This window comes from Gastrolobium bilobum, unplaced genomic scaffold (genome assembly GCF_033153095.1).
Source record: "Gastrolobium bilobum isolate Gb01-03AN ecotype WA unplaced genomic scaffold, APGP_CSIRO_Gbil_v1 utg1099, whole genome shotgun sequence".
In the NCBI taxonomy this organism is placed as follows: Eukaryota; Viridiplantae; Streptophyta; class Magnoliopsida; order Fabales; family Fabaceae; genus Gastrolobium; species Gastrolobium bilobum.
The window spans coordinates 251150-273731 of NW_026897765.1; the positions used below are offsets into that span (position 1 = coordinate 251150).

Below are 22582 nucleotides of genomic sequence, written 5' to 3' on the forward strand. Positions count from 1 at the left end.
GCTTTTGTTTTCCGCCATTGACTAGTAAGAAGTAAGAACAAATAGTGCCCAAAGAGATCATCATGCATCTTTTAGTTTTAGAGATTGGAATTCCGTATACATTCTCCCCCATCAAATAAAAATAGATAATGCTAATTGTAATAGACCAAGCGTCCCATCGTGTGGCCAATTATCCTCGAGAGAGGACTTTAGGGAAAAAAAATTAATTTATTGTTTTTAAATAAAAAAATTACGAATTTATGATAATTTTTGAAATAATTACACATTTATTGCACAATATCACGTCTAATTTGGGCGTCACCAATCACACTTAAATTGGGCGTCAATCAAGAGGAAATCACGCCTAATTTAAGCGTCACACCAATCACGCCTAAATTGGGCGTCACTCAAGAGGCAATTACGCCTAATTTAGGCGTCACTCATCAGGTGTTGACACGTGTCACGTTTTTTTTCCAAAAAAAATAATTAACAATTTAATCGAGAAACTTCTGAAGGCCATAACTTTTGACTCGAGTATTCAAATCAGGTAATTCTTTTTTTTTTCTTTTGGGGAAGGCAGGTAATTCTTTTTTTTTTTATTTAACATAACTTTTCAAGATCTACGCAATGACATCTCATTTGACATATTTTATTTCTCACAAACACAATTTAAATTTGCAAGAATGGTATTATAAGAGCGGTTAAACCTAGAAGCCTCTGAGTTCTGGATTTGTGATTTAATATAAAAATAAATCAAGATTTGATGTGTGATTTAAATTAAAAAAATAAATTTTTTATTTTTATTATAAAACAAATTTGGTTTGTGATTTAAATTAAAAATAACAATTATTTTTAATAAGGAAAACAAATAAAGATTTGATTTATGATTTAAACTCAAAAATCAATTTGAAAAATCTATATTAATAAAAGGAATAATTAAATAAATATTCTAGATCTCTAAGGAAGAAGGATTTTATTTTTGAAAAAAATTCATAAGCCATCATTAATTTCAGACCACGAATCAAATCACAAATCAATTATTTATTTATTTTTTAATTTAAATCACAAATCAAATCTTTATTTATTTTTTATATTAAATCACAAACCCAGAACTCAGAGGCTTATGGGTTTAACCGCTCTTATAATATCATTCTTGCAAATTTAAATTATGTTTGTGAGAAATAAAATATACCAAATGAGATGTCATTGCGTAGATCTTTAAAAATTATGTGGAATCAAAAAAGAATTACCTGATTTGGATACCCGAGTCAAAAGTTATGGCCTTCAAAAGTTTTACGATTAAATTGTTAATTTTTTTTTTTGAAAAAAAATGTGACACGTGTCAACACCTGATGGAATAAATCTTTGGTACTACTGTTGTACCTAGATTCAGTATATCCTATCAATGAGAGCATTACACATCAGAGGTGAGAGAAAAAATTTGACAGAAAAAATAATTTTTAACTGACATGTAATATTTTTATTGGTGGGATGCACTAAATCTTTGATACAACGGTAGTACCAAAGATTTATTTCACCTGATGAGTGGCACCTAAATTAGGCGTGATTGCCTCTTTAATGATGCCTTAATTAGGCGTGATTGGTTGGACGTGACATTATGCAGCAGATTCATATTTTTTTAAAAAAAATGTAATAAATACGTAATTAATTTATTAAAAAATATTAAATTAAATTTTTTGCCGAACTTTAGGGTTCTATGTATAGATTTTTATTTTGTTTTGTGATGTATATTATTTCGGTTATTTATTTATATTTTCTTTTTCTAATGTTTCTACAAATGTTTATTATTTCTTTCGTTAGATTATATATAGTTATAAAAGAAAGATATTTCCTCTATCACACGAGATAATTTAAATTTCTTCTACAACTTCAAAATAATGTACGTAATTTTGAGGTTTGAGGAAAAAAATAAATGGCGTTTTAGAAATTTTAATTCTCTCTTCGAACATGAATTTTATTAGAATACTTTACATTTTTTTTTCTAAAGCCAAAACGATATCATTTTCGGATTGCAGCAGATAATTTTATTGGGGAAAGATATTGTGTTACTACCAAGTGACTACCAATTAATCTCACCGTTAGATCGATTATATTGATCCAACGATTATATTTATTTCCATCTTTGTATGGTTATGATTTTCCATATTTAAAGTGAAAGCATTAAATATGGGAAATCATAACCATACAAAGGTGAAAATAAATATAAAGTATTAAATTTAGAAAACCATGACCATTCAAAGATGGAAATAAACATAACCGTTGGATCAACATAATCGATCTAACGGTGAGATTAATTGATAGTCACTTGGTAGTAACACAACTTGGTTGTCACAATATCCTTCCCCAATTTTATTTGAAAAAATATTAAATCATTAAATTATTTATTTTTATTTTATGAGAGGGTTATATTTATAAACTTTTTTTTTGTAAACTATACTATGTACTATGGGTAGTACACTGTGTGTGGGTATGAACTACTCCTAGTACATAGTATAGTTTGCAAACAAAAAATTTATAAATATAACTTCCTCCTTATTTTATTACAATACAAATTGTATGCATTTACATTAATTTGTTTTAGAAATTATTTAATGACGAAACTTTATACAAAGTAAGTTATTAATAAATCATTTGCAAGTACTAGTGTAAGCACTTACACAATTTGTAACATATTCTAAATTTAAAACGGGACAACTCCCTCCTCTTAAGTATCACTTCATTGTGGTAAAATAATACACTTGACGTACAATTCTATTACATTTAAGGGCTCCTATAATTGTTAACAAACAGTTTGTATAACAATATTTGATTTTGATAATTTAGGTAAAAAATTATCTTTTTTTTTTCAGAAATTCTTTTAATAAAATTTACTTTGAAGATTTTAAACCAAATTAAAATAAGCTAATTTAAACATATATTAAAAAAAGTTTAGCTTCCTATTTGTATAGATATTGAGCACATAGCTTATATCTATTCACTTTTTGGGCCTAATTATGCATCTTTCTCCCTCTTTTTTTTTTTTTTTTTACATATATGAATTTAATATTCTTACACTTATCTACGATAATTATTTAATATCTATGCGATCTTGCAAGACATTTAAAACATGTATTATGCGATAACCACAAGCCATTAATTAATAGCGATAGTTATCAAAATTTATAATTAAATGCTTCAAGACATTCTAGAAGGAATCAAGTAAAAGATCAAGCTTAAAAGAACTTTTTTTTAATCTGCAGCATAACACGAAGATAATGCATATCTTAATATCTTTAATTAAGAATAGCAAAAACGGACAAAAGGAAGGCTACAAATGATATTCATTGAAGTTCCTATTCTTCTTATTCTGCTACTTTTTCCTCGAATTAGAGGAAGAATATAAAAAGGACTGCACCAACTTTTCTCTCTTAGTTTACCCGCCGATCGATTCTGCAAACTATTGGATGTTCAATGTTAAGCTAAACTAATATCATGTGCAAAATAACCCAATTATCAATAAATTATGTTATCATTTTAAACATGAATTATGGATTAGGTGAGTAACATATTATTCTACTGGCAAAATTTATGAGCCCTTGAGTCATTGAGCCTCTGCCCTCTTTTTGGTAACGTCTAGATTTGTTAACTTTTCGGCTGGCTTTTTGTGTACTCAATGAAAAACGCAAAAGCAACGTAGCATGATGGAGCTGAACTTGCTTTTGAATCATAGTGCCAAAATAAAGAGCATGCGTTTGATTCTAATGCATATGAAATGAAGGTCACGGTCACCCCCTCTGTCATCCCTCACTCTCCCTCCAACTGGCATACAACCCACAATTATATTGTGGAGTTAATTGCCAAAAAAAAAATAGTAGGAGGAGAAATATATCTAGGTCAAGGTTTGGAGTAAAAATAATGAGCACTGTTCTCAGAACTAATACCGGCTAGGTATAAAATGCGGAACGGAGAAGTGTTCAAAAAATTATAATAAAAATATGATAATTCCTAGAAAAATGTCTAGGTTCAGAATATAAAGTTTGGTAGAAAAATAATAAAGCGGAGCTATTAGAACTAATATTGTTAATTAGTGGGCACACCGTTATAAATAGAGAGGCACATAAACCTAGGTCAAAATTCTACACACTCCTACGTGACACTCAGCAGCTGCCATTGTGTCTCCACCTTGCCATCACCTTCCCTCTTCAAGAAAATCTCCAAGTGATCACCTTTTCTCTTGATTTCTCCACCAAAACACATTGAATACTCAAAATCTTTCATTTTTCTTGTGAAAGAACTGTTCTTGGTGGATTTTTGGGTGTTGTTTGTTATTCTTAAATTCTACTCAAATTAGTGATAATTCTCCTATAGTTTTTAGGCTGAAATTTGTTAAAGTGCAAGTAAAATTGGGCCAAACCTAAAAGAGTAAGCCCAAGTTGGTAAAAAGAGGTAGAAAAGGCAATTTAATTTTTCACTAATTATCTTTTATATTTTACTGCAGAAAAGGAGACATGGCAGAAAAAATAAATAAAGAAGGTGAGATGGCAATGTGAGGACCATCAGATGCTTGTGAAGACCATCAGATGCTTGCTTGATCTAATGGACAACAACATTTGAAGCTTTGTCTTAAGTAAAAATCTCTGTTTTGTAATAGAAGGGAACTCAGAATTTCGTTGAACCCAAAATTTTGTTGTACTCAGTTTTACATTTTTTGGAGCGCTTTAATTTTCTTTGAAAGTTTCTTGGAGATACATGCACGAAAGACTTCATTCTTGAAGGGGTTCAAGAGGAAAGGAATTCTGCATGCATGCTTTTGGGATCTATAGCATCATGCTTTAGTTTTTCTTAGTTTTAGCAACTTGAAATTGAAGAATCATATTGGTCTGTACCTTCAACTCGTACTGTTTCTTATCTTTGTGAATGAAGAACTTGTTTACTGTTATGTTAATTTTCATTTTTACTTTAATCTTCAACATACATTGCTAATTCTATTTTCTAGAATTCTAATGAAGATGACAAGTACCCATTAATTGATTCAAATTGCTATGCATTTTCTTGATGTTTGATTAGTGAAACTTACTTGGTTTAAGTTCCATGGGAATGAGCTTAACAATTCTTGCATGAACTTGAATTGGGAATTTTGAGTTTATGATTTCATTAATTCAAGATTCCAAGATTAGGAATAATCTGGGAAAGAATTTGATTTTAAGTCATCAATGAACTCATTCAAGATTAAAGGATTAATTTGAATCATTTTAGAACTGAATTTGGGAAAGTTTAGTTAAGTTATACTAAAGTCATATTCTATCAAGATAGATGCTATAACAGTTAAAACACAGACATGCAACTTTTAAGAAAAAATCATTGAAATCAGAATTCTAGAGTTTAATCTTCAGTCTAAACTCAAATAAACGTGTTCTTATTATTCTTGATATAGTTTACATTTTAGAAATTACAATTTTCATTAAAATAACCATTACGACTACCTTCAAGAAAGCTAAAAAAAAAAAGAATAAACGAAAGAAATTAAAATTTTCATTCCCTGTGAACGATACTTGAATTCTTTTTGAATTCTATACTTTTTAAAAATCAAACCAACATTGTCTTGGGGGCTTTGGGACTGTTCATCTTGGTTGGGTGGTGTAGGAGCCATTTTCTTTGCATTTGGTGCTTCAAGAACCCATTTTGTGGAGGAAAGAACCTTGTTGGTAGACCAAGTTCGTGGCCTTATTGAGTCAAAGCTGTAGGGTGGTGAGGAAAGATTCAAGACACTTCCTTTCTCTGTTTCCACAAGCCTTAAGGCAACCTTTGACCATTTCCTTTGAAGTTTCATGAACATAGCTTGTTTGAGTCCTTAAAAAGAGGAACTATGATTATTCAAGTTAAGGATTGTTAATCTATGTATAAGTGGTCATAAACTTCTGTTTGTGGAGACATTGGACTTAGAGCCATTGGGGAACCCTTAAAATCGAGTTTATGCAGAAACCATTCGAGTTTTTGCATTCTGTCTGAAAAGGATTCAAATACTTTTAGTAAAGTATTCGAATGCTTGTCGTGGAGTATTAGGATACTGGATGTGGTATTCAAATATTTATCGTGGAGTATTGGGATACTTAGTGGTATTCGAATACTCTAGTAAAAGTATTGGGATACTTTCTGGGAACAAGCAGTATTCGAATACTTATCGAGGAGTATTTGAATACTCTTGGCAGATTGAGCCTAAAATCAATTTTAACAAGTTGAGATGCTTAAATACAATATAGAACCTTAAGGAATCAGTTTTGGCTTGTCCCATAAGTGTTCAGGTGATAAAAGTGAAATATCTCATTATTAAGGCTTTCGGAGAAGCCTGTTATCATTAAACGAAAAAGGAAATGTTGTCCTTATGCAATGAAACTCTAGACTATGAATATTAATGATATTTCTGGTTTAAAATAGACTGTGATTCTGCTGTTTGGTGATCTGTGAGCTGCTGTTTGGATTTTGATCTTGATTATACTACTTGACAGGTAAGTTTCGTGTTCTCAGGGTTAATCCCCATTTGTTCCACCATACTCCAAGAAGGGGATGGTAGTTTTAGATGGTATATATGCTTATCTGTTATTTGAGATGATGAAATGATTCACTCTTATATATGTATGTTATGTGGTTTATTACACAAAAGATGACTAATACATAAGTGTAGTGTGGAGCTGCATAAGACTGTATTCCCTGAGTGTGGGTATGAGGCAAGAGCCTTATACTTCTTATGTATATGTAGCAGACATGTGTAAATCATATTGTTCTCTGGCCAGTAGACTTGTTAGCACACATGCATGATATATATATGTTTCTGCATCATGTGATTATATTATTACTGTTGAACTGTTATATTTGAACAGTTATACCGAAGTGAGCTTGGGGCGGAGGAACTCTTCGAGAACCCTTGCTTAATGAGATTTATGTTTAGAGATCTCACCCCGTGTGGGACATATTTTCAGGTGTAGACGTCCATGAGATGGATGCTTCCCGAGGGAAGAGGCCGGGGCAGAGTTGATTTATATGCATGCTTTATTTATATCATTTGGATATGATTATTGTACCTGAGATATGACTATTATGCTTATGTTATGTTTGTTGTGAGCATGGGGGTTGTCCATGCTTTATTTGATATTGTTATTTGGTTGGACATGCATGTTTTGTATACTCCATGAGATATGGACGTTGGTCATGACTACGCGATGTAGCTTCATGACTTAGTATTTATTTATGATATTGAGGTATTTTAGGATTTTATTTGTGATTTTGTAATTACATAAGGATATAGATGGATTTTATATTGTTATGCTAATAAAGAAAAAGTGATTTTGTATGTCTGCAAACTTAATTTATTTTAGCTTCCGCATTTAATTGAGCTGCGCTTAATTCCGTAATATAATAACAATCCGAGTATATACAAGATGTTACAGATATCCATCGCCCAACTTGGGGGGAGGGAGGGAGGGAATGAGAATCCTCAACATTAGCTGAGTCTCAACACAAGAAGCACCACAAGGAGTCTGTTAGTTAGTTTTAGTTAGCTCATTAGTTAAAACTAACTCCTAGCTTTTCCTTGTGTTATTTCTGTTATATCTGATATGTAATAAGTGCCTATATATAGGGTGTTGTATAAACATTGTAAAACCATTAAGCATTTTGTACATTTTTCTCTTTACTCATAATAAGAGAAACTGTTTCACTTTCTCTCTGATAAGAGTCATACAAAATTGAATAATATATAATTAAAAAACTGTTAACACTTAATCTTGAATTACTCGGATTCCAAATTATGATAATTATTTGAAGAAATATGATTTCAATCGTCCTCATTAGAAATATTATGCTCGGAGCTTAATAAGAAATCTCATGAATCACGTTAGAATGTAGTTACTTATTTACTTTGTCATGCTTTGGCTTTCAATTTATCATGCAATAATCTAAAATGAGGGGCCAATTAGGCAATAGGAATCGGCTAATCTAATTATCCGTCTACATAGGACAATTGCTTAATGTTGGTTGTGAGCTAGCTAGTATTCTATCTTAAAGAAGATTGAGTAAGGTTGAAATCAAATCGATTTGTGATATTTATTGATGGGCTTAAGTATAAAGAATGTGCCTTTGATGTTAGGTCATGATAAGCGTCGGTCTAATAAGTGATATTAGAGTTAACATATGAGTTCAGTTTTAAAATGACACAAATTTCAAGCACCCTTAAAAAAAATGAGGAACTACGCAAATTATGCAAAATACTTTGAAACAAAATTATATAAACAACGTTTCTGTTTTAACTCTGTTTTTACAATACCAAGACCATAATACATTATTCTTGTATTAGACTTAAATCATGCAAACTTAAAAATAAACATTTTTTAAATTAATTTTAATTACTAAATACAATAACATTTCAAAAAAACTTAATGTTTCTCATGTTATAGAAATAACTTTATCTTTTACACACATATAAAAGTATGTAGGGCCAATTTGTTCTCCCTCTTTTCTTTTCACATGGCACCTACACATTTTTATATGTGCGTAAGAAATAAAATTATCTCCTATACTATGAGAAACATTAAACTCTTTGCAATATGTATAAAAGTCATTACAATTGGGCTCGTAGTAAGGAACTTAAATAATTTGCATGAACTGGTATTTTAAATCTCTTTAACACCATTGTAAAGATAAAATAGAGTAATGTATACATTTATGCTTACATTGATACAATTTACATTATTTAGTTGGTTACAAGTGTGTATTAGTTTATAATCTGTATTCTATAAATAAGTCAATGTGTTTAATGTGAGAATCGTATCAATAGGATAAACTTAATCTATCGTGTATTTTTCTCTTGACTCAAAAAAAAAGAATTATAATTTTATCAGTATTTTTGCATGTGAATGCTTTTATTATTTTTTGGAGCAACACATGTGTGGATTTAGATTAATTTTTTTTCATGTTTAAAGCAACTTAAAAATAAAATGTTATTAAAAAAATTTCTTGGTATAAAAGCTGCTTTAATTTTAAGTAATAATCAAGCAAAGCCAAACATGCAAGTTCAACAAAAATTTCTAGTTTATTTGGGTCAGTGATCATTTTGTTATGATTTTATTAGCTTTTATTCGTGTTGATGTTCTTGGGCCTAAACGGACATGATTTATAACCGGCTGCCATGAATTTTTCTGTGGAAATCTTGGACTCAGCCCCAGAATAACATAACAGTATGTAAATCCAATTCCTAGAGGTAGCCCATAAGAGTTTGAACTCTGATCCCCTAAAGCCCATTTTATAGTGAGCACGAATAAAAATAATTATTGGATCATAGATAGTCCATAGAAAATAAAAAGCAATTTAATGTTATTATTTTTATTAAATAAAATAAATTTGCGCTAACATTTGAAAAGCATGAAAAAAAAAGTGGCCAATGTCAATTATAAAAAATTTCTACTGACACTTGAAATTTTTTCCATAACACAACTGAAATTTATTTCAGAGAAAAATTATGTACAATTCTTCATGTCACGATACCTTTTGAGCATAAGATTAATCTTTGTACAAGTATCCTATACCTTAACCATGGCTACAAGCAAGTGCTTCATGTTTAAAATTTTTACATGTGTATGCTTCTATTCTAATTACATTATCGTCGACCAAATATGTGTGAACGTACATTAATTATTTAATGCATTTAACATTTTATGTGACTTTCAACATAGTCAAATTCATGAAATACATTTTTTTTTTTTTTGGAAATATGAAATACATTGTAAACATATGATAAAATACAGGCAAATAAGTTTACATTAACAGTGAATAAAAATTACACTCATTTTAATTTTAAATTGCACCATCACCTCCTATACCTATATATATGCAGAGAGTATATTATTATAAAATGAGTTTAATTTACATATAGTGCAAAATTAAACCTATTCTAATTTAAATTGCAAAATCACCTCATTTTGAAAAACAAAGAGAGGGCATTATTATATTAAATGTAGTGTTAGCATTTACTGTGAAATATTTCTTCTTCTTTTTGTACAGAAATATTTCTTAATTTAAAGGCAAGTCACGCAATTATTATTAATGGATAGTCAACTATATAAGTCAACCTATATTTCAGATTTTTAGCCAATCATATTTTGTCAAATCGTTAAAATTTTAAAAACGATAATAATAATCTGGGAGGTTAAATTATTTTAACAATATATTAATATATAAATATCTAATAATAATAAAAATTTACAATAAATGTGAAAAAATTGACTTGTATAATTAGAAAGTAGAGAAACTAATTTACGTAAATTTAGAAATTTAAAGGGTATAGATATTTTTTAGTATTTTTTTAATATAAACCGAGCAATTAAATTTACTACTTGCACCTACAATATGCACATGGCACTACAAAATTAGCTATTAGAAACTAAAACTAATCAAAATGAAAAGCAATAAAATATATACTGCCTACGTACAAATTTAGTTGGTGACATTTGAATACGTTACTTTTGAAATTGTAAATCATACACATGAACGCATGGTATGTATCTTGAATAGTTGACTAGCTTAGTACTAAGTGAACATCTATACATTATTAGCAGCGGCGGCAAACTATGGTTTTTTTTTTGTGATGGGGTGAAAATAAAATACCAAAGTTACAAATATTATTAAGAATAATAAGATAGACTAACTATTATATATATTTTTTTGGGAAGCGTCTAAGTATTAGTGCTAATAATTTATTATTATTAGATAAGGAGAAGTTATACTTACGATTGAAATTTTTTACAACCCTTACTACTAAATTAATTACCATTAATTATAATCAATTTAATGATTATAATTTATTATATCACACTTAATTATTAATTAATTATTAATTTTTAATAAATTATAACATTAGATTGACAAAAATCAACGTTGATTAGTTTAATAGTAATTTTAATAGTAAATATAACTGCCCCTATTAGATAAATATCATTTTATACATATAATAATAAAATAATCAAAGTTTAGGAAGAGACAACCACCAATAGTCATCCCTCCTTCGGTCCGTCTCTGATTATTAGGTTATATAGAATTGAAAAGAAATATGTACACCAGATAAATAACCTGATTAGAACATATGTGAATTAGTGACACAAATCTATGTAAAAGGTGCGTGGAACTAAAATATGCATTAGTATGGCCCATAATAATAATAATACACATGTACGCATGTGCAAGTTCCAATTATCACTACTAGTATTTTATTAGATATACAAGATACTATAAAAGAGCTTGTCAACACATTAATTGGTCAAAAAGCACCGAATATATAACCATACATAATGAAATGATCAGTGTATTTAGTAATAATTGGATACAAGCTTGACTTTGAACTTAAGCTATAATGTGATCAGCCAGTAGCTAGCTATAGCCAAACAAGGTGCATGGTGATTTAAAACCAGACCGGGCATATTATGTGTATTAAATATATTTATGGACCTATAGACCTTGCTCATGCTATTGATAGAATAAGAAAAGGAAAGGAAGCTTTGAATGTACACAAAGATGATATATATTGTCCTCAGTTCACTAGATCATTTTCATAGTTAGGACTTAGTGGCTTATTTTGTGGAGGAGTTTGCTTTTGAGTCCTATTTATAAATTTGTCATTTTACATAAAGAGGCAAGTGATCTGAATTTGCAAACAATGTCATCAAAATTTGACTTAAAAACAGCTATTAGTGAAAGCAACCCTTAAACTCGCATTTTCTCTCATATTCTTTATAAGGCTAAGCAGAACCCAAGCACTAATACAACCCTGATTGCCTTTCTTAAGCTTTTCTTGATGAGTTACCAAAATCAACCTTTGTTCTGTTCAAGTGTATCTTTCGGATATGAAAGTGAAACGTAAATATTCATTAAAAAAAGATATTAAGATGTAATAATAATGCATAAAATAAAGAGGTTGGTGTAATCTCACAAATAAAAAAAAAATCAATGTAATAAGCAATATTTTAGAGGAGATCGATGTAAATATGAAGACGTAGAAAGAGTGTAAATTCCTTCCAAATATTAGCTGGTTGCATGGTACTTGGTTTCGCCACGTGTGTTTTTCGCTTGGTTGCCAATTGAAGCTCACAACTAGACAAATTCAGGAACTGATCTACACAAGAAAGAAAAAAAAGTGAGGCAATGCTTGTAAATTCCCAATTTGATCTCTTTTGGAAGTGGATTGCTATAACGCGTGAAAGGAACCAACATAAATGCATTTATTACGACAAGAAAAATATATGGAACTAGTAGAGATAATAATCTTAGCAAAGATGATAGGAAAATTTGGAAATATCACTGAAGATAAGAATGAGTTTTTGTTGGTATGCGTATTTTAGAATAGATTACATATATGCTTTAACATTTTATATTTAGATATTCTTTTTACTTATGCCATATCCTCGATCTAATGCGTGCGTGCAAGCATCATTTTGCGGCTTTATTTCTTAAAATCCACGTGCAGAAAAAAACGCACCTCAACTTTTGAATTGAGATAAATCAAATATAAAGATGAGTTCTCTTTGATTTGGTGATTTACTTTCATCCACATTACATGTTTTTGACCATTAGATCTTTTTGAACATAAATTAATCACGAGCGTTATCTACAAAGGTAGCTTGTACCCGAAAATCAAATGAGAAACACACAATTTGCATCACCAATCATCATGTAACTAACAGTCACATGGTAAAATGCATATGATCAAGTCATGTAGGTTATGGGATCACCACAAGTTTCATCACTTATAGGCCATTGAGATATGATGAGGCTACATAGGATCCTTGGTGAACAAGAAATCAAAGTAATACCCTTATATTTCCAATTAAATTTTTTCCCCTGATGAAATGCAAAACCAATAGGTTTCATTCATTCTATAGTTTTTTTTTTCAACATGATGATGATAACTGAATAATCAAACAGGATTTTATAAATTAAGAGATTTTCTTCATTTCCCTTATTTTTAAACGTGGTTATTTTTTTTTTTTATAATTTGGAGAGTTTAAAAAAGAACTTTGGCTTGCTCTATAGAATCAGGTATAAGATGCCAAACTTATGGTTACCTGAGAAGGATGGATAACGCCGCAAGCCAACTGAATGAAAAGGTCTCAATCACATGTGAAAGGGTCATGCAATTGAGACCCTCTTAAAATCAGTTACAATGGAGGAGGGAATTAGGCATTTTTTGGTGGCATTCTCTGGGGAAGCTTGTCTTATACAGTTGGTTGTTATATTCAAAAAAACAACCTGTGGAAAAATAAAGGGTACACATAAGGGGTAAAGAAAAAGGTTTTTTAAGATAAAGTCAGTAAATATGTCATTCAAAATAGTAAAGTAACGTGTTCAAGACACTTAGCAATTAAGAGTACCTTATAAAGATTTTCGGTCCTAAGAGAGGGAAAGGTCATGAAATACATAACAAGGTGTTGCAATTTCCATTAACTACATTCGTATATGTAAATTGGCAACCTCTCCTTTTTAAGTGTAGCTCTCGCTGATGATATTATTTACTCGATCAGTCTCACAATTTTCTATTGTACTTTTTTCCTGTTTATGCATGCTAAATTGCTAATGCTTGAGCCCCACAATTTCTTTACTAGCCTCCTCCCTTCATGCTTGAATAATTAACATCCATGTAGTATCTCTTAATATGGCTAAAATGGTTGAGGCGTATCTGCAATATTTAATTAACCATATAAAATCAGAATTAATGAAAGATGGGGATGGTACGTACATAATGACATTAATCTACTATCTATTCTAATAAATTCTTAGAGGTTAGATGAATTTATTACATGTTATATTATTCAGTCCATGATATATATCCTATAGATATCCGTGACTACCTAAAAAGAACAAAGCAAAATCGGGACAAAAATAAGTTAGGAAAATAATGTTGAAGGTTTTGAGTTTGAGAGAGAATGATTTAGAGGTGTTTAAAGTATTTCACACAAAAAAAAGTATTACATCAAAATGTATCAGATTTGGAATACTAACAATTTTATCTTCACGTTAGGAAAAATCCTAGAGATAATATAAGCTATTGGCTCAGCCCATATGAACCAAAATAATTATGTTCTCACTTATTGAGTTTATATGTGAACATAATATTTGACTATATTATTATGTATCCAACAAATAATTGAACAGAAAAGAAAATAACACAACCCTTGTCTAGGGGTGTACTCAATACTAACTCTTTTTCTGTTTTCCAAAGCCATAGAATAAGGGGGAGGTTACGTTTTCCACAATATATGTATGGATTAAATATTTTTTTAGCCACTTTATATAAGACTATCTATAATTACCTCTTTTTAATTAAGTCTGATCAACAAGATATAAAAATTGCATTTTCTCTCTCCGCCATGTCAGCTGACAATGTCTGAGGAAAGTGAAAAAAAGAATAATTTTATTGTTATAATTTTATCTTACTAGTCAGATTTAGTTAAAAAAGATAGCTGTAGATAATGTTATCTCAAGTGGCTATAGAAATAACATTGACCTAAATGTTATTGACCTAAATATAAGGTTAAAAAGGGTATATATATCTTATCTAGTCAGACTTAATTAAAAAGGATAGTTGTAGATAATGTTATTTAAAGTGACTTTTAGAAATAACATTGACCTAAATGCTTTTGACCTAACCTTATCTAAAGTTTGAAGATAATTAATCTGGTATATCTCACCCATCTTGCTATTGACCTAAATGCAAGCTTATATATGTAATTCACATGCATAACAATTATAACCACTTCAAAATTCTTCAACAACTTGCGCTGCTTCCTTAATGGTGAATTTAAAATAATTTTTTGCCTTATATTCAACAGGTATTGAATTCAAACAGTAACTTTTAAAAAGTGCTAGCATCTTATTTCCTAAAATAAAATTGGACTTGTTAATTGTGTTATATTTGTAAAAAAAGAAGAAGTTAATTTCTTTGAAAGTTAAAGGGTGGAGAGAGAGAGAGAGAGGGAGACTCATTAGGTTATTATAGGGTCATCTCTATTTGAATTAATACTCCAACTGAATTAATGAAAGTTAATTAGTACAGGATGATGATGAAAGTACGGTGGATAAGTATATCCTATATATATGGGACCTCTGCAAGGAAGCAAAACTGGATTCTTGTGTATTATGTTTTGGGTACTGTCAAGGTTTTCTTTCTACTTGGAGTTGCATTTTGGGATAACAAGGACACAGATGGGGTCCATGGTGCAGTACCATACAATATAGGCTAATTAATATTGATCCTCCAAAACTATAATTGCAATTATTATTATTTTTGGGGTACTATTCTTTTCACCAATTTGCTAAAGACAACCTTGTATATTATTTAAGGAATGTGGCTATATAGTATAATCTCTCTAACACGTTAATTAGCAGCGTATATCAACTCCTAAAATAAATGGGAGGCAGAGAATAGTGGAAATTAATCTATTTAACTTGACCAACATAATACTATAATTAATTATGCCTTCTTCCTGTTTTTCCAAACTTTCTCGTCGTATGTGGGATTATTAAAATCTTGAAAAAGAATCCATTAGTCTTTTCTTATAAAGAAGAAAAATTAAAATTATGTGGTCAAAAGTAAGAATAAACTAATTACACATGTCTAATTTCATAAGTGTGTTTATAACTTCACACAAAACATTTTGGAATTAGGTGGTTCTCTACATTTCTCAATTAAACTTAGGTAAAATCTCCTACACAATTATATATATGATGAATTATAAATCCGAAAATTAGTTTGCAGACTAGCATTGTTCTAATCTTTTTGGGATTATGAATGCTAACTATTTATATATTTCGTTTGATAGTGGCCGAGAATATTCCAGAGAAGACAAGGTGATAAAGTAAACATCTTTTCCGCAAGGATATATACTTAAATAAGCACATATACCGTCCAAAAGAAACACTGAAAGTTTTGTGGCTGTAGAAAATGATCTATACGGATAAACAAAGAGACAAATAAGATCTAACACTTGCTGGAGAATCTTGGGTGAAGATATCCGTGAGATACAACATAAAAATGGGATCAAGTCAATCATCCACATCTTAAAACTTTTTGTTATGGAATAAAAAATAACATTTTTGCTTCTTTTACTTTCGGAGAAATCTATAATATATTTGTTTCCTAAAGTTAATTATTGCTCATATGAAAAATTAGAATTTAAAGGTGAGAGAGAGAGAGAGAGAGAGAGAGATAGAAACAAAAAAGGGATTATTCTTTGCTCATGTTGAGCCTGTCTCCGCCCATGAACTTATTTCAGAGACTGAGATGTGAAAGCAGCTTATAACACAAAAATTGGATGGCTTAGGGTTATTATAATCTGTCAAGCCAATCCACATATGCAGCAATTATAACTCTTATTTTAATTTTTTAATTTTTTTTTGAATTATTTTCCATAAAAATTATACTTTTTGCACTGACTTTATTGTAAACCATTCATTTACAATATATATAAAAAACTATCGCTTTGCTTATTTCAAATGATTACATTATATAAGATAACGTAAATTCCCTTTCTCAATGCCAATATGATGGTAGTTATGCGTGCCTTGTCTTCCATAAAACATGATTCTCATTAATTTAGAATTTTTTTCCACCAAAAATGTTCAAGAAAATGGAAAAGAAAAGACATTACTATAGAGAAAAGAGGAGCATACATATATGCATGATTATACTAAATGGTGGTAGCTTAGTTGGCGCATGAGAGCTAAGCAGGTGAAGTGAGAGTATGTGTTCGAATCTTTTCAGTATCATCTTTTGGAAGAGTTTAAAACCTTAATTCTGGACCCGCCCCAATTCGAATTAGTTGCGAAGCAATGAATCGATTGAAATATTTCAAAAAAAAAAAATGCATAATTATTTTGTGATCCACATCACAGTCTAATCAGGGTCATTGTGGTGAAAAAGCATGGACTCTGTGGGATAATTAAATAAACGGCCAGTGAGTGAGCTGAGCTACATGTACCAAAACAATCCCCATACACTATAGTCTAAAATTTTTTAGGTGTATGTTGATTATGATGCAAGACGTGGTTTGGGTTACATCTACTAGGGTTTTTCACATTCTACTAGCTCTACCTGGTGTCAGGTCATGGGCTGTAGCAAATGACTCCAAATGGGACCCCTAGGTCGCTCATGGAACCAGCATCTGGACCCCACTCATCATATATAGTGCATGTGTTTGCAGCACCCATCGATTTTGATTGGATCACTGGGTCATTATAGGAAATGACCATTTTTTGTCTTCATGCTTCCTCTGCGCATGTGGCTGGCTACCTACATCACCTTAACCCTCGTACCCATCTTTAGGTCAAAGACAGTTTTTATTTCTTTCACATTCAATTTTGCATTATGTGTGGAGGCAAGTTTATATACATAAAAAATTCCAGTTACACAATTATCACGTAATTCAATATCACAATTATAGCATCTAATAATTTCATTGTAATTTACAAATCAATCTCACAAGATTTTGAAATCTGAGTTAATATATCAACTTTTGAAGCCATTAGAATCGGTACAGTGACGAAGGATTTGGATAATTTATATTAAGTTATATGTTCAATTTTTATTATTGTATTCAAAAAAAAATATGAACTTTTGTCCAAAAACTAAATTAAAATAGTGAAATGTACTTCTCCTTTATAGTTGTAATTTTAAACATTATTTTTTTTCCTCTCCTCGTAAGGCTATCGGCTGATATGGCAAAAGAAGAAAAAATAATTTTAACTTTAATATTACAACTATGTACTATCTCTAGTGCATAATTGTAATTGATTGCATGAGAGAAAATTTGTTGATGCAACATGAGAAGTTGAAGACCCATTAAAATAATATATCAACTGGTTATAAATACTAGCAAAAGTAGTTTTTTGCTCATAATGACAACATAATTGTAAAGCATTTTCTTGAACCCTTACGTTTTTGAGAGAATTTTAAATTTTAAATTTGTAGAAGCCCTATATATAGGCAGTTAATAGAGTTTCTAATTATATACATTGAATTTCACAACTCTAATCTCTTGTGACTACAATTAACCAGTAACATTATGTTGACCTGAAGAAGGTAAATGGTTCAATTCTTGAAAATTAATTTTTGATTATCAATTAATGAACGATCATCAATGTTATATTAATCATTTTTGTATGCGAAAAAATAAATACTTTTCCATTTTTCTTAGAAATGTGCTGAATGATTATTTGATCAATACGATTTGAATCCCAAGTATGTCTTAAATAAGAAATATCAAAATACAATAAATTATATTAGTATTTTCTAGCTCAAGCTAGCCCATTTAGTACTAAAAGTGAACTTGGATTATTTTATTCCGAATATAGTAAGGAGTATTTAAATTAGTATAAGTGGAATATATACTTTTATAGTAACATATATATAAAGTACTATAGCCTATAGAGATGAAAAAGAAATGCAATAAATAATTCCCGCGCGTGTGCCAAAACCGATATGGTATATGTCTTTATTGAATCCTATTCATCGTTTAATTTTTCATCGCGATGAAAAAAATTAATTAGGATAACTCTAACATGGTATGTCCCATGCATCTCTCGTTTCCATTGTAGTTTTTCATATTACTATACTTCAATCCATATCAACATCTAATTTATTGATAAAAAAAATGCACGGAAAGGATGATAGAACAAAGAAATTATGTGATTTTTCCTTTTAATTTTTTTTTGGAATAATATGTTTTCTTATCTTTCAATGTAAAATCAGTGAAGTTTAATTTTTTTATTTATTTCTCCTTGCTTGTATATACAAAACATTGAAATCGGAATAAACTTAAAATATGTACAATACATTATGGGTTTAGTGTATGTCCTTTTAAAGCAGATAAATTGTAACATTTTAATTTTGTACTCTATGTACTTCCGAAAGTACATAATTATAATATAAAAAATTACTTTTTTTTTATTTTTCACGTCAGCTGATGTAACTGAGGAGAGAGAACAAAAAATAATTTTTTATATTATAACTATATACTACCAAAAATACATAAATTAAAAAGACACAACTTACATCTTTTTAAAGCACAAATAATTTTTCCACACATTATATCATAAATTCATTATGATAAGCCATGCCATGACTTATAATGATGTATTCTTGAAAATGGGTTTATGGCAAGGGTCCCACTGGTTTAGCATGTAATTTTCTTGTTATTACACTGGTGTTGATGGTGTTATTTGCGCAACAAAAAGCAAAAGAGGGGATTAAAAATCTTATCTCCACTGTCACACCTCACACTTATCCTTTTTCTTTGCAACACAAACCAAACCACAATTAAAATCACGATCGGTGGAATTTTTCTTTTTTTTAAAATTATGAAATGGCACTGTCCTGGATGGCCCCACCACCCACGTTTCAAGCCCTATATGATTTGGAATCCCACGTGTCAACCTCTCAACGGCCAGAATTCCAGTTAACGTCATCATCAGGTACCCACCTCCTCCCCATGCACCCGCAGCCACGTCATTGCTATTTAGTTCTGAAAAGACTAATCAACCCCTGAATCTCTAACATGTCTGGAGACTATTGGAGTTACAAATGAAGTTGCTTGTACGTGATAATTTCCTCCACGCCCGTACCCATATAAAATATGGGCTTCACCCTTTGTGGGGTAACACAAATTACAGAACTTAACATGTTCTTCTGTGAAAACCAAGGCCATATATAACAAAAACTCGAACCCATCTCAGTGAAAGAAAGAAAGAAAGAAAGAAAAAGCTCTGTAACCATGGAGAGCACAGACTCATCCACCGGTTCACAACAACCGAACCTGCCACCTGGTTTCCGGTTCCACCCAACCGATGAGGAGCTCGTGGTTCACTACCTTAAGAAAAAAGCTGCATCAGCTCCTCTCCCAGTAGCCATCATCGCCGAGGTTGATCTCTACAAGTTTGATCCATGGGAGTTACCAGGTACGTCCAATTTCACAAAAGGAATACAAAGTTTCAAACTTTACGTTCGAAAGGGAAATGGGTCTGGTTCGGTTTGTTTTTATCTTTTGTTTTTTGTTTTTGTTATTGATTTTTTGTCTTTTGTTTGTAACTTTTTTTTTTACCGTTTGGTTTTGCAGCTAAGGCAACGTTTGGGGAACAGGAATGGTACTTCTTTAGTCCTAGGGATAGGAAGTATCCCAATGGTGCTAGGCCAAACAGGGCTGCAACTTCTGGGTATTGGAAAGCAACTGGTACTGATAAGCCTGTGTTAACCTCTGGTGGAACACAAAAGGTTGGGGTGAAGAAAGCTTTGGTTTTCTATGGAGGGAAGCCTCCAAGAGGGATCAAAACCAATTGGATCATGCATGAGTATAGGCTTGCTGATAACAAGCCTAATAATAGGCCTCCTGGTTGTGACTTGGGCAACAAGAAAAACTCTCTAAGGGTAACCTCTAAACTCTTTATTTTTTGGTATAAAAATTTGGTTTGTTATTTTATTTTATTTTGGTGAGTTAGTAAAAAAAAAAATTGATTTGTTCTGTTTCCATGAGCGACCCTTTGGGTTTCTGAATTTGTGCTTTGGATTTTTGTGTTGTTGGTGTGTGTAGCTTGATGATTGGGTGCTGTGCCGAATCTACAAGAAGAATAACACACATAGGTCCCCTATGGAACATGAGAGGGAAGATTCAATGGATGATATGATTGGAGGGATTCCTCCTTCCCTCAACGTTGGCCAAATGAATGCGAGGTTTCATCTTTCAAAGATTTCAACAAGCTACAACAACAACAACAATAACAGTGCATTGTTGGAGAATGACCAGAACTTATTGGAAGGAATGATGATAAGTAGTAACGGTGGGATCAGCACAACTCAGTTGGGAGCCTCAAATCCCAAGACAGAGCTTCCTTTTGTTCCAACCATGACTGCTTCTTCAAACACCAATTCGGCATCCAAAAGAACTCTCTCATCACTGTATTGGAATGATGAGGATGTTGCAGGCACCTCATCATCCAACAAACGGTTCAATTTGGACAGTGGAGATCATGGGAGTGTTGTGAGGACAGAAGAGAATGGCACTGCTAACTCTATTGCCACTCTGCTTAACCAACTCCCTCAAAACACTTCATTGCACCAACAAACAATGCTGGGATCAATAGGTGATGGACTAATTCGGACACCATATCAAATATCAGGAATGAATTGGTATGCTTAAGCTCAATTTCAGGTTAATTTATAGGTGGGGGTTATAAGATGATTTATATTATTGATGCACAAGGAGATATTGAACTATGAAGGAGTCTTCAGCTGGTGATACCTTACAATACACTCTCTCGATCCTTCCAATTAGATTGTAAAGATTTTAATGGGCTATTGAGATTTTGGTTGTTAGGAATTTGGAAGCAAGTTAGAATTTTTAATCAATTAGATGGCCTCAAACTTCTTCAGCCATTGGAGGGAGCTGCGGCCTGTAGACAATAACAACACAAAAAGGTGAGGCCATGGATATTTTCATTTCAACTTAAATATAGCTTTATACATATATATAGATATTTGCTTGTTTTATTGGTATGTAATAAAAAATTATGGGGCTCTTCATGTACAAATACTCAGAAGAGAAAAAAAAGAAGTTCATAAAAAATAATCAGTTATTATATACCTTGATTTAGGATACAAGAGAACCTTGTATAGATAATATACTGTAGGAAACGATCTATAATGTATTGCTATCTCATGAGCTTGGTATTGAGTTAATTTTCATTGGTTTTAATTATCATTAAATTACTATGCTCTTGAAGGTTAAGTCAGCACAATAGTAACGAGATTTTAGTTTGTTTAATTATAATGTATGGTAACCAATTCTCTGTCACGTGTCTGCATGTAACCTAGTTAGAAGGTTATTAGTCTTATTCATATGCTTATCCTTTTGCCCAGTATCATACCCGATTAATCTGAATGAGTTGGAACATGTGTGTCAGTTCATAAACACATATAAAGTATGCGATATTAATTTGTTTGTTATGAAATGGTTTTCATCACTTCCTATACACCAATTCGGTTTAAGAATTTTATTCCAACTGATCTTGTGCTCATCTTTGAAAACGAAATTTTTTCTCATATTTAACTTGTATTCTATATCTGATCATATGAAATTTGTTTAAAAAATTATTTTTGTATTAATTGAAAAATAATAATTATAAAAAAATTAATTATTAGTATAATTAAATTATAAATAAATATGCTAATCATATCCCTTCAAGTATTATTTAATATATTATGTTATTACTAGAGAAAATGCTATATTGGGAGCTATGCTTTATGTCTTAGTAGATGTTGATGCATCGCCTATAAGATTGAATAAATTACGCTTGTCACATTCTTCTAATCTTAATGTTATTTAAGTTTTTTGGATTGTGATGCCATGATTCCATGATTATCAGGGGCTAGTTTTCATACTGTCTATTTTGTTTCCCATATTTTCTCCCTTCTAAAAATGGCAATGGCTCGTACAGTCCCATATCTCAGGATAATTTACCCTTTCTTTTTTTCACTACTCATCCAATACATATAAATTCACACAGATAATTCAAG

At 30.9% G+C, this 22582-nt stretch overlaps 1 protein-coding gene across 1 annotated transcript; it reads left to right on the forward strand.

The window, feature by feature from the left end:
* The first annotated feature begins 19695 nt into the window (after positions 1–19695).
* Positions 19696–21691, forward strand: LOC133310028 (NAC transcription factor 56-like). Its single transcript, XM_061510914.1, has 3 exons — positions 19696–19971; positions 20130–20437; positions 20601–21691. The coding sequence occupies exons 1-3, from the start codon at positions 19788–19790 to the stop codon at positions 21204–21206; spliced, it is 1098 nt and encodes a 365-aa protein (XP_061366898.1). The 5' UTR covers positions 19696–19787; the 3' UTR covers positions 21207–21691.
* Positions 21692–22582: the final 891 nt, after the last annotated feature.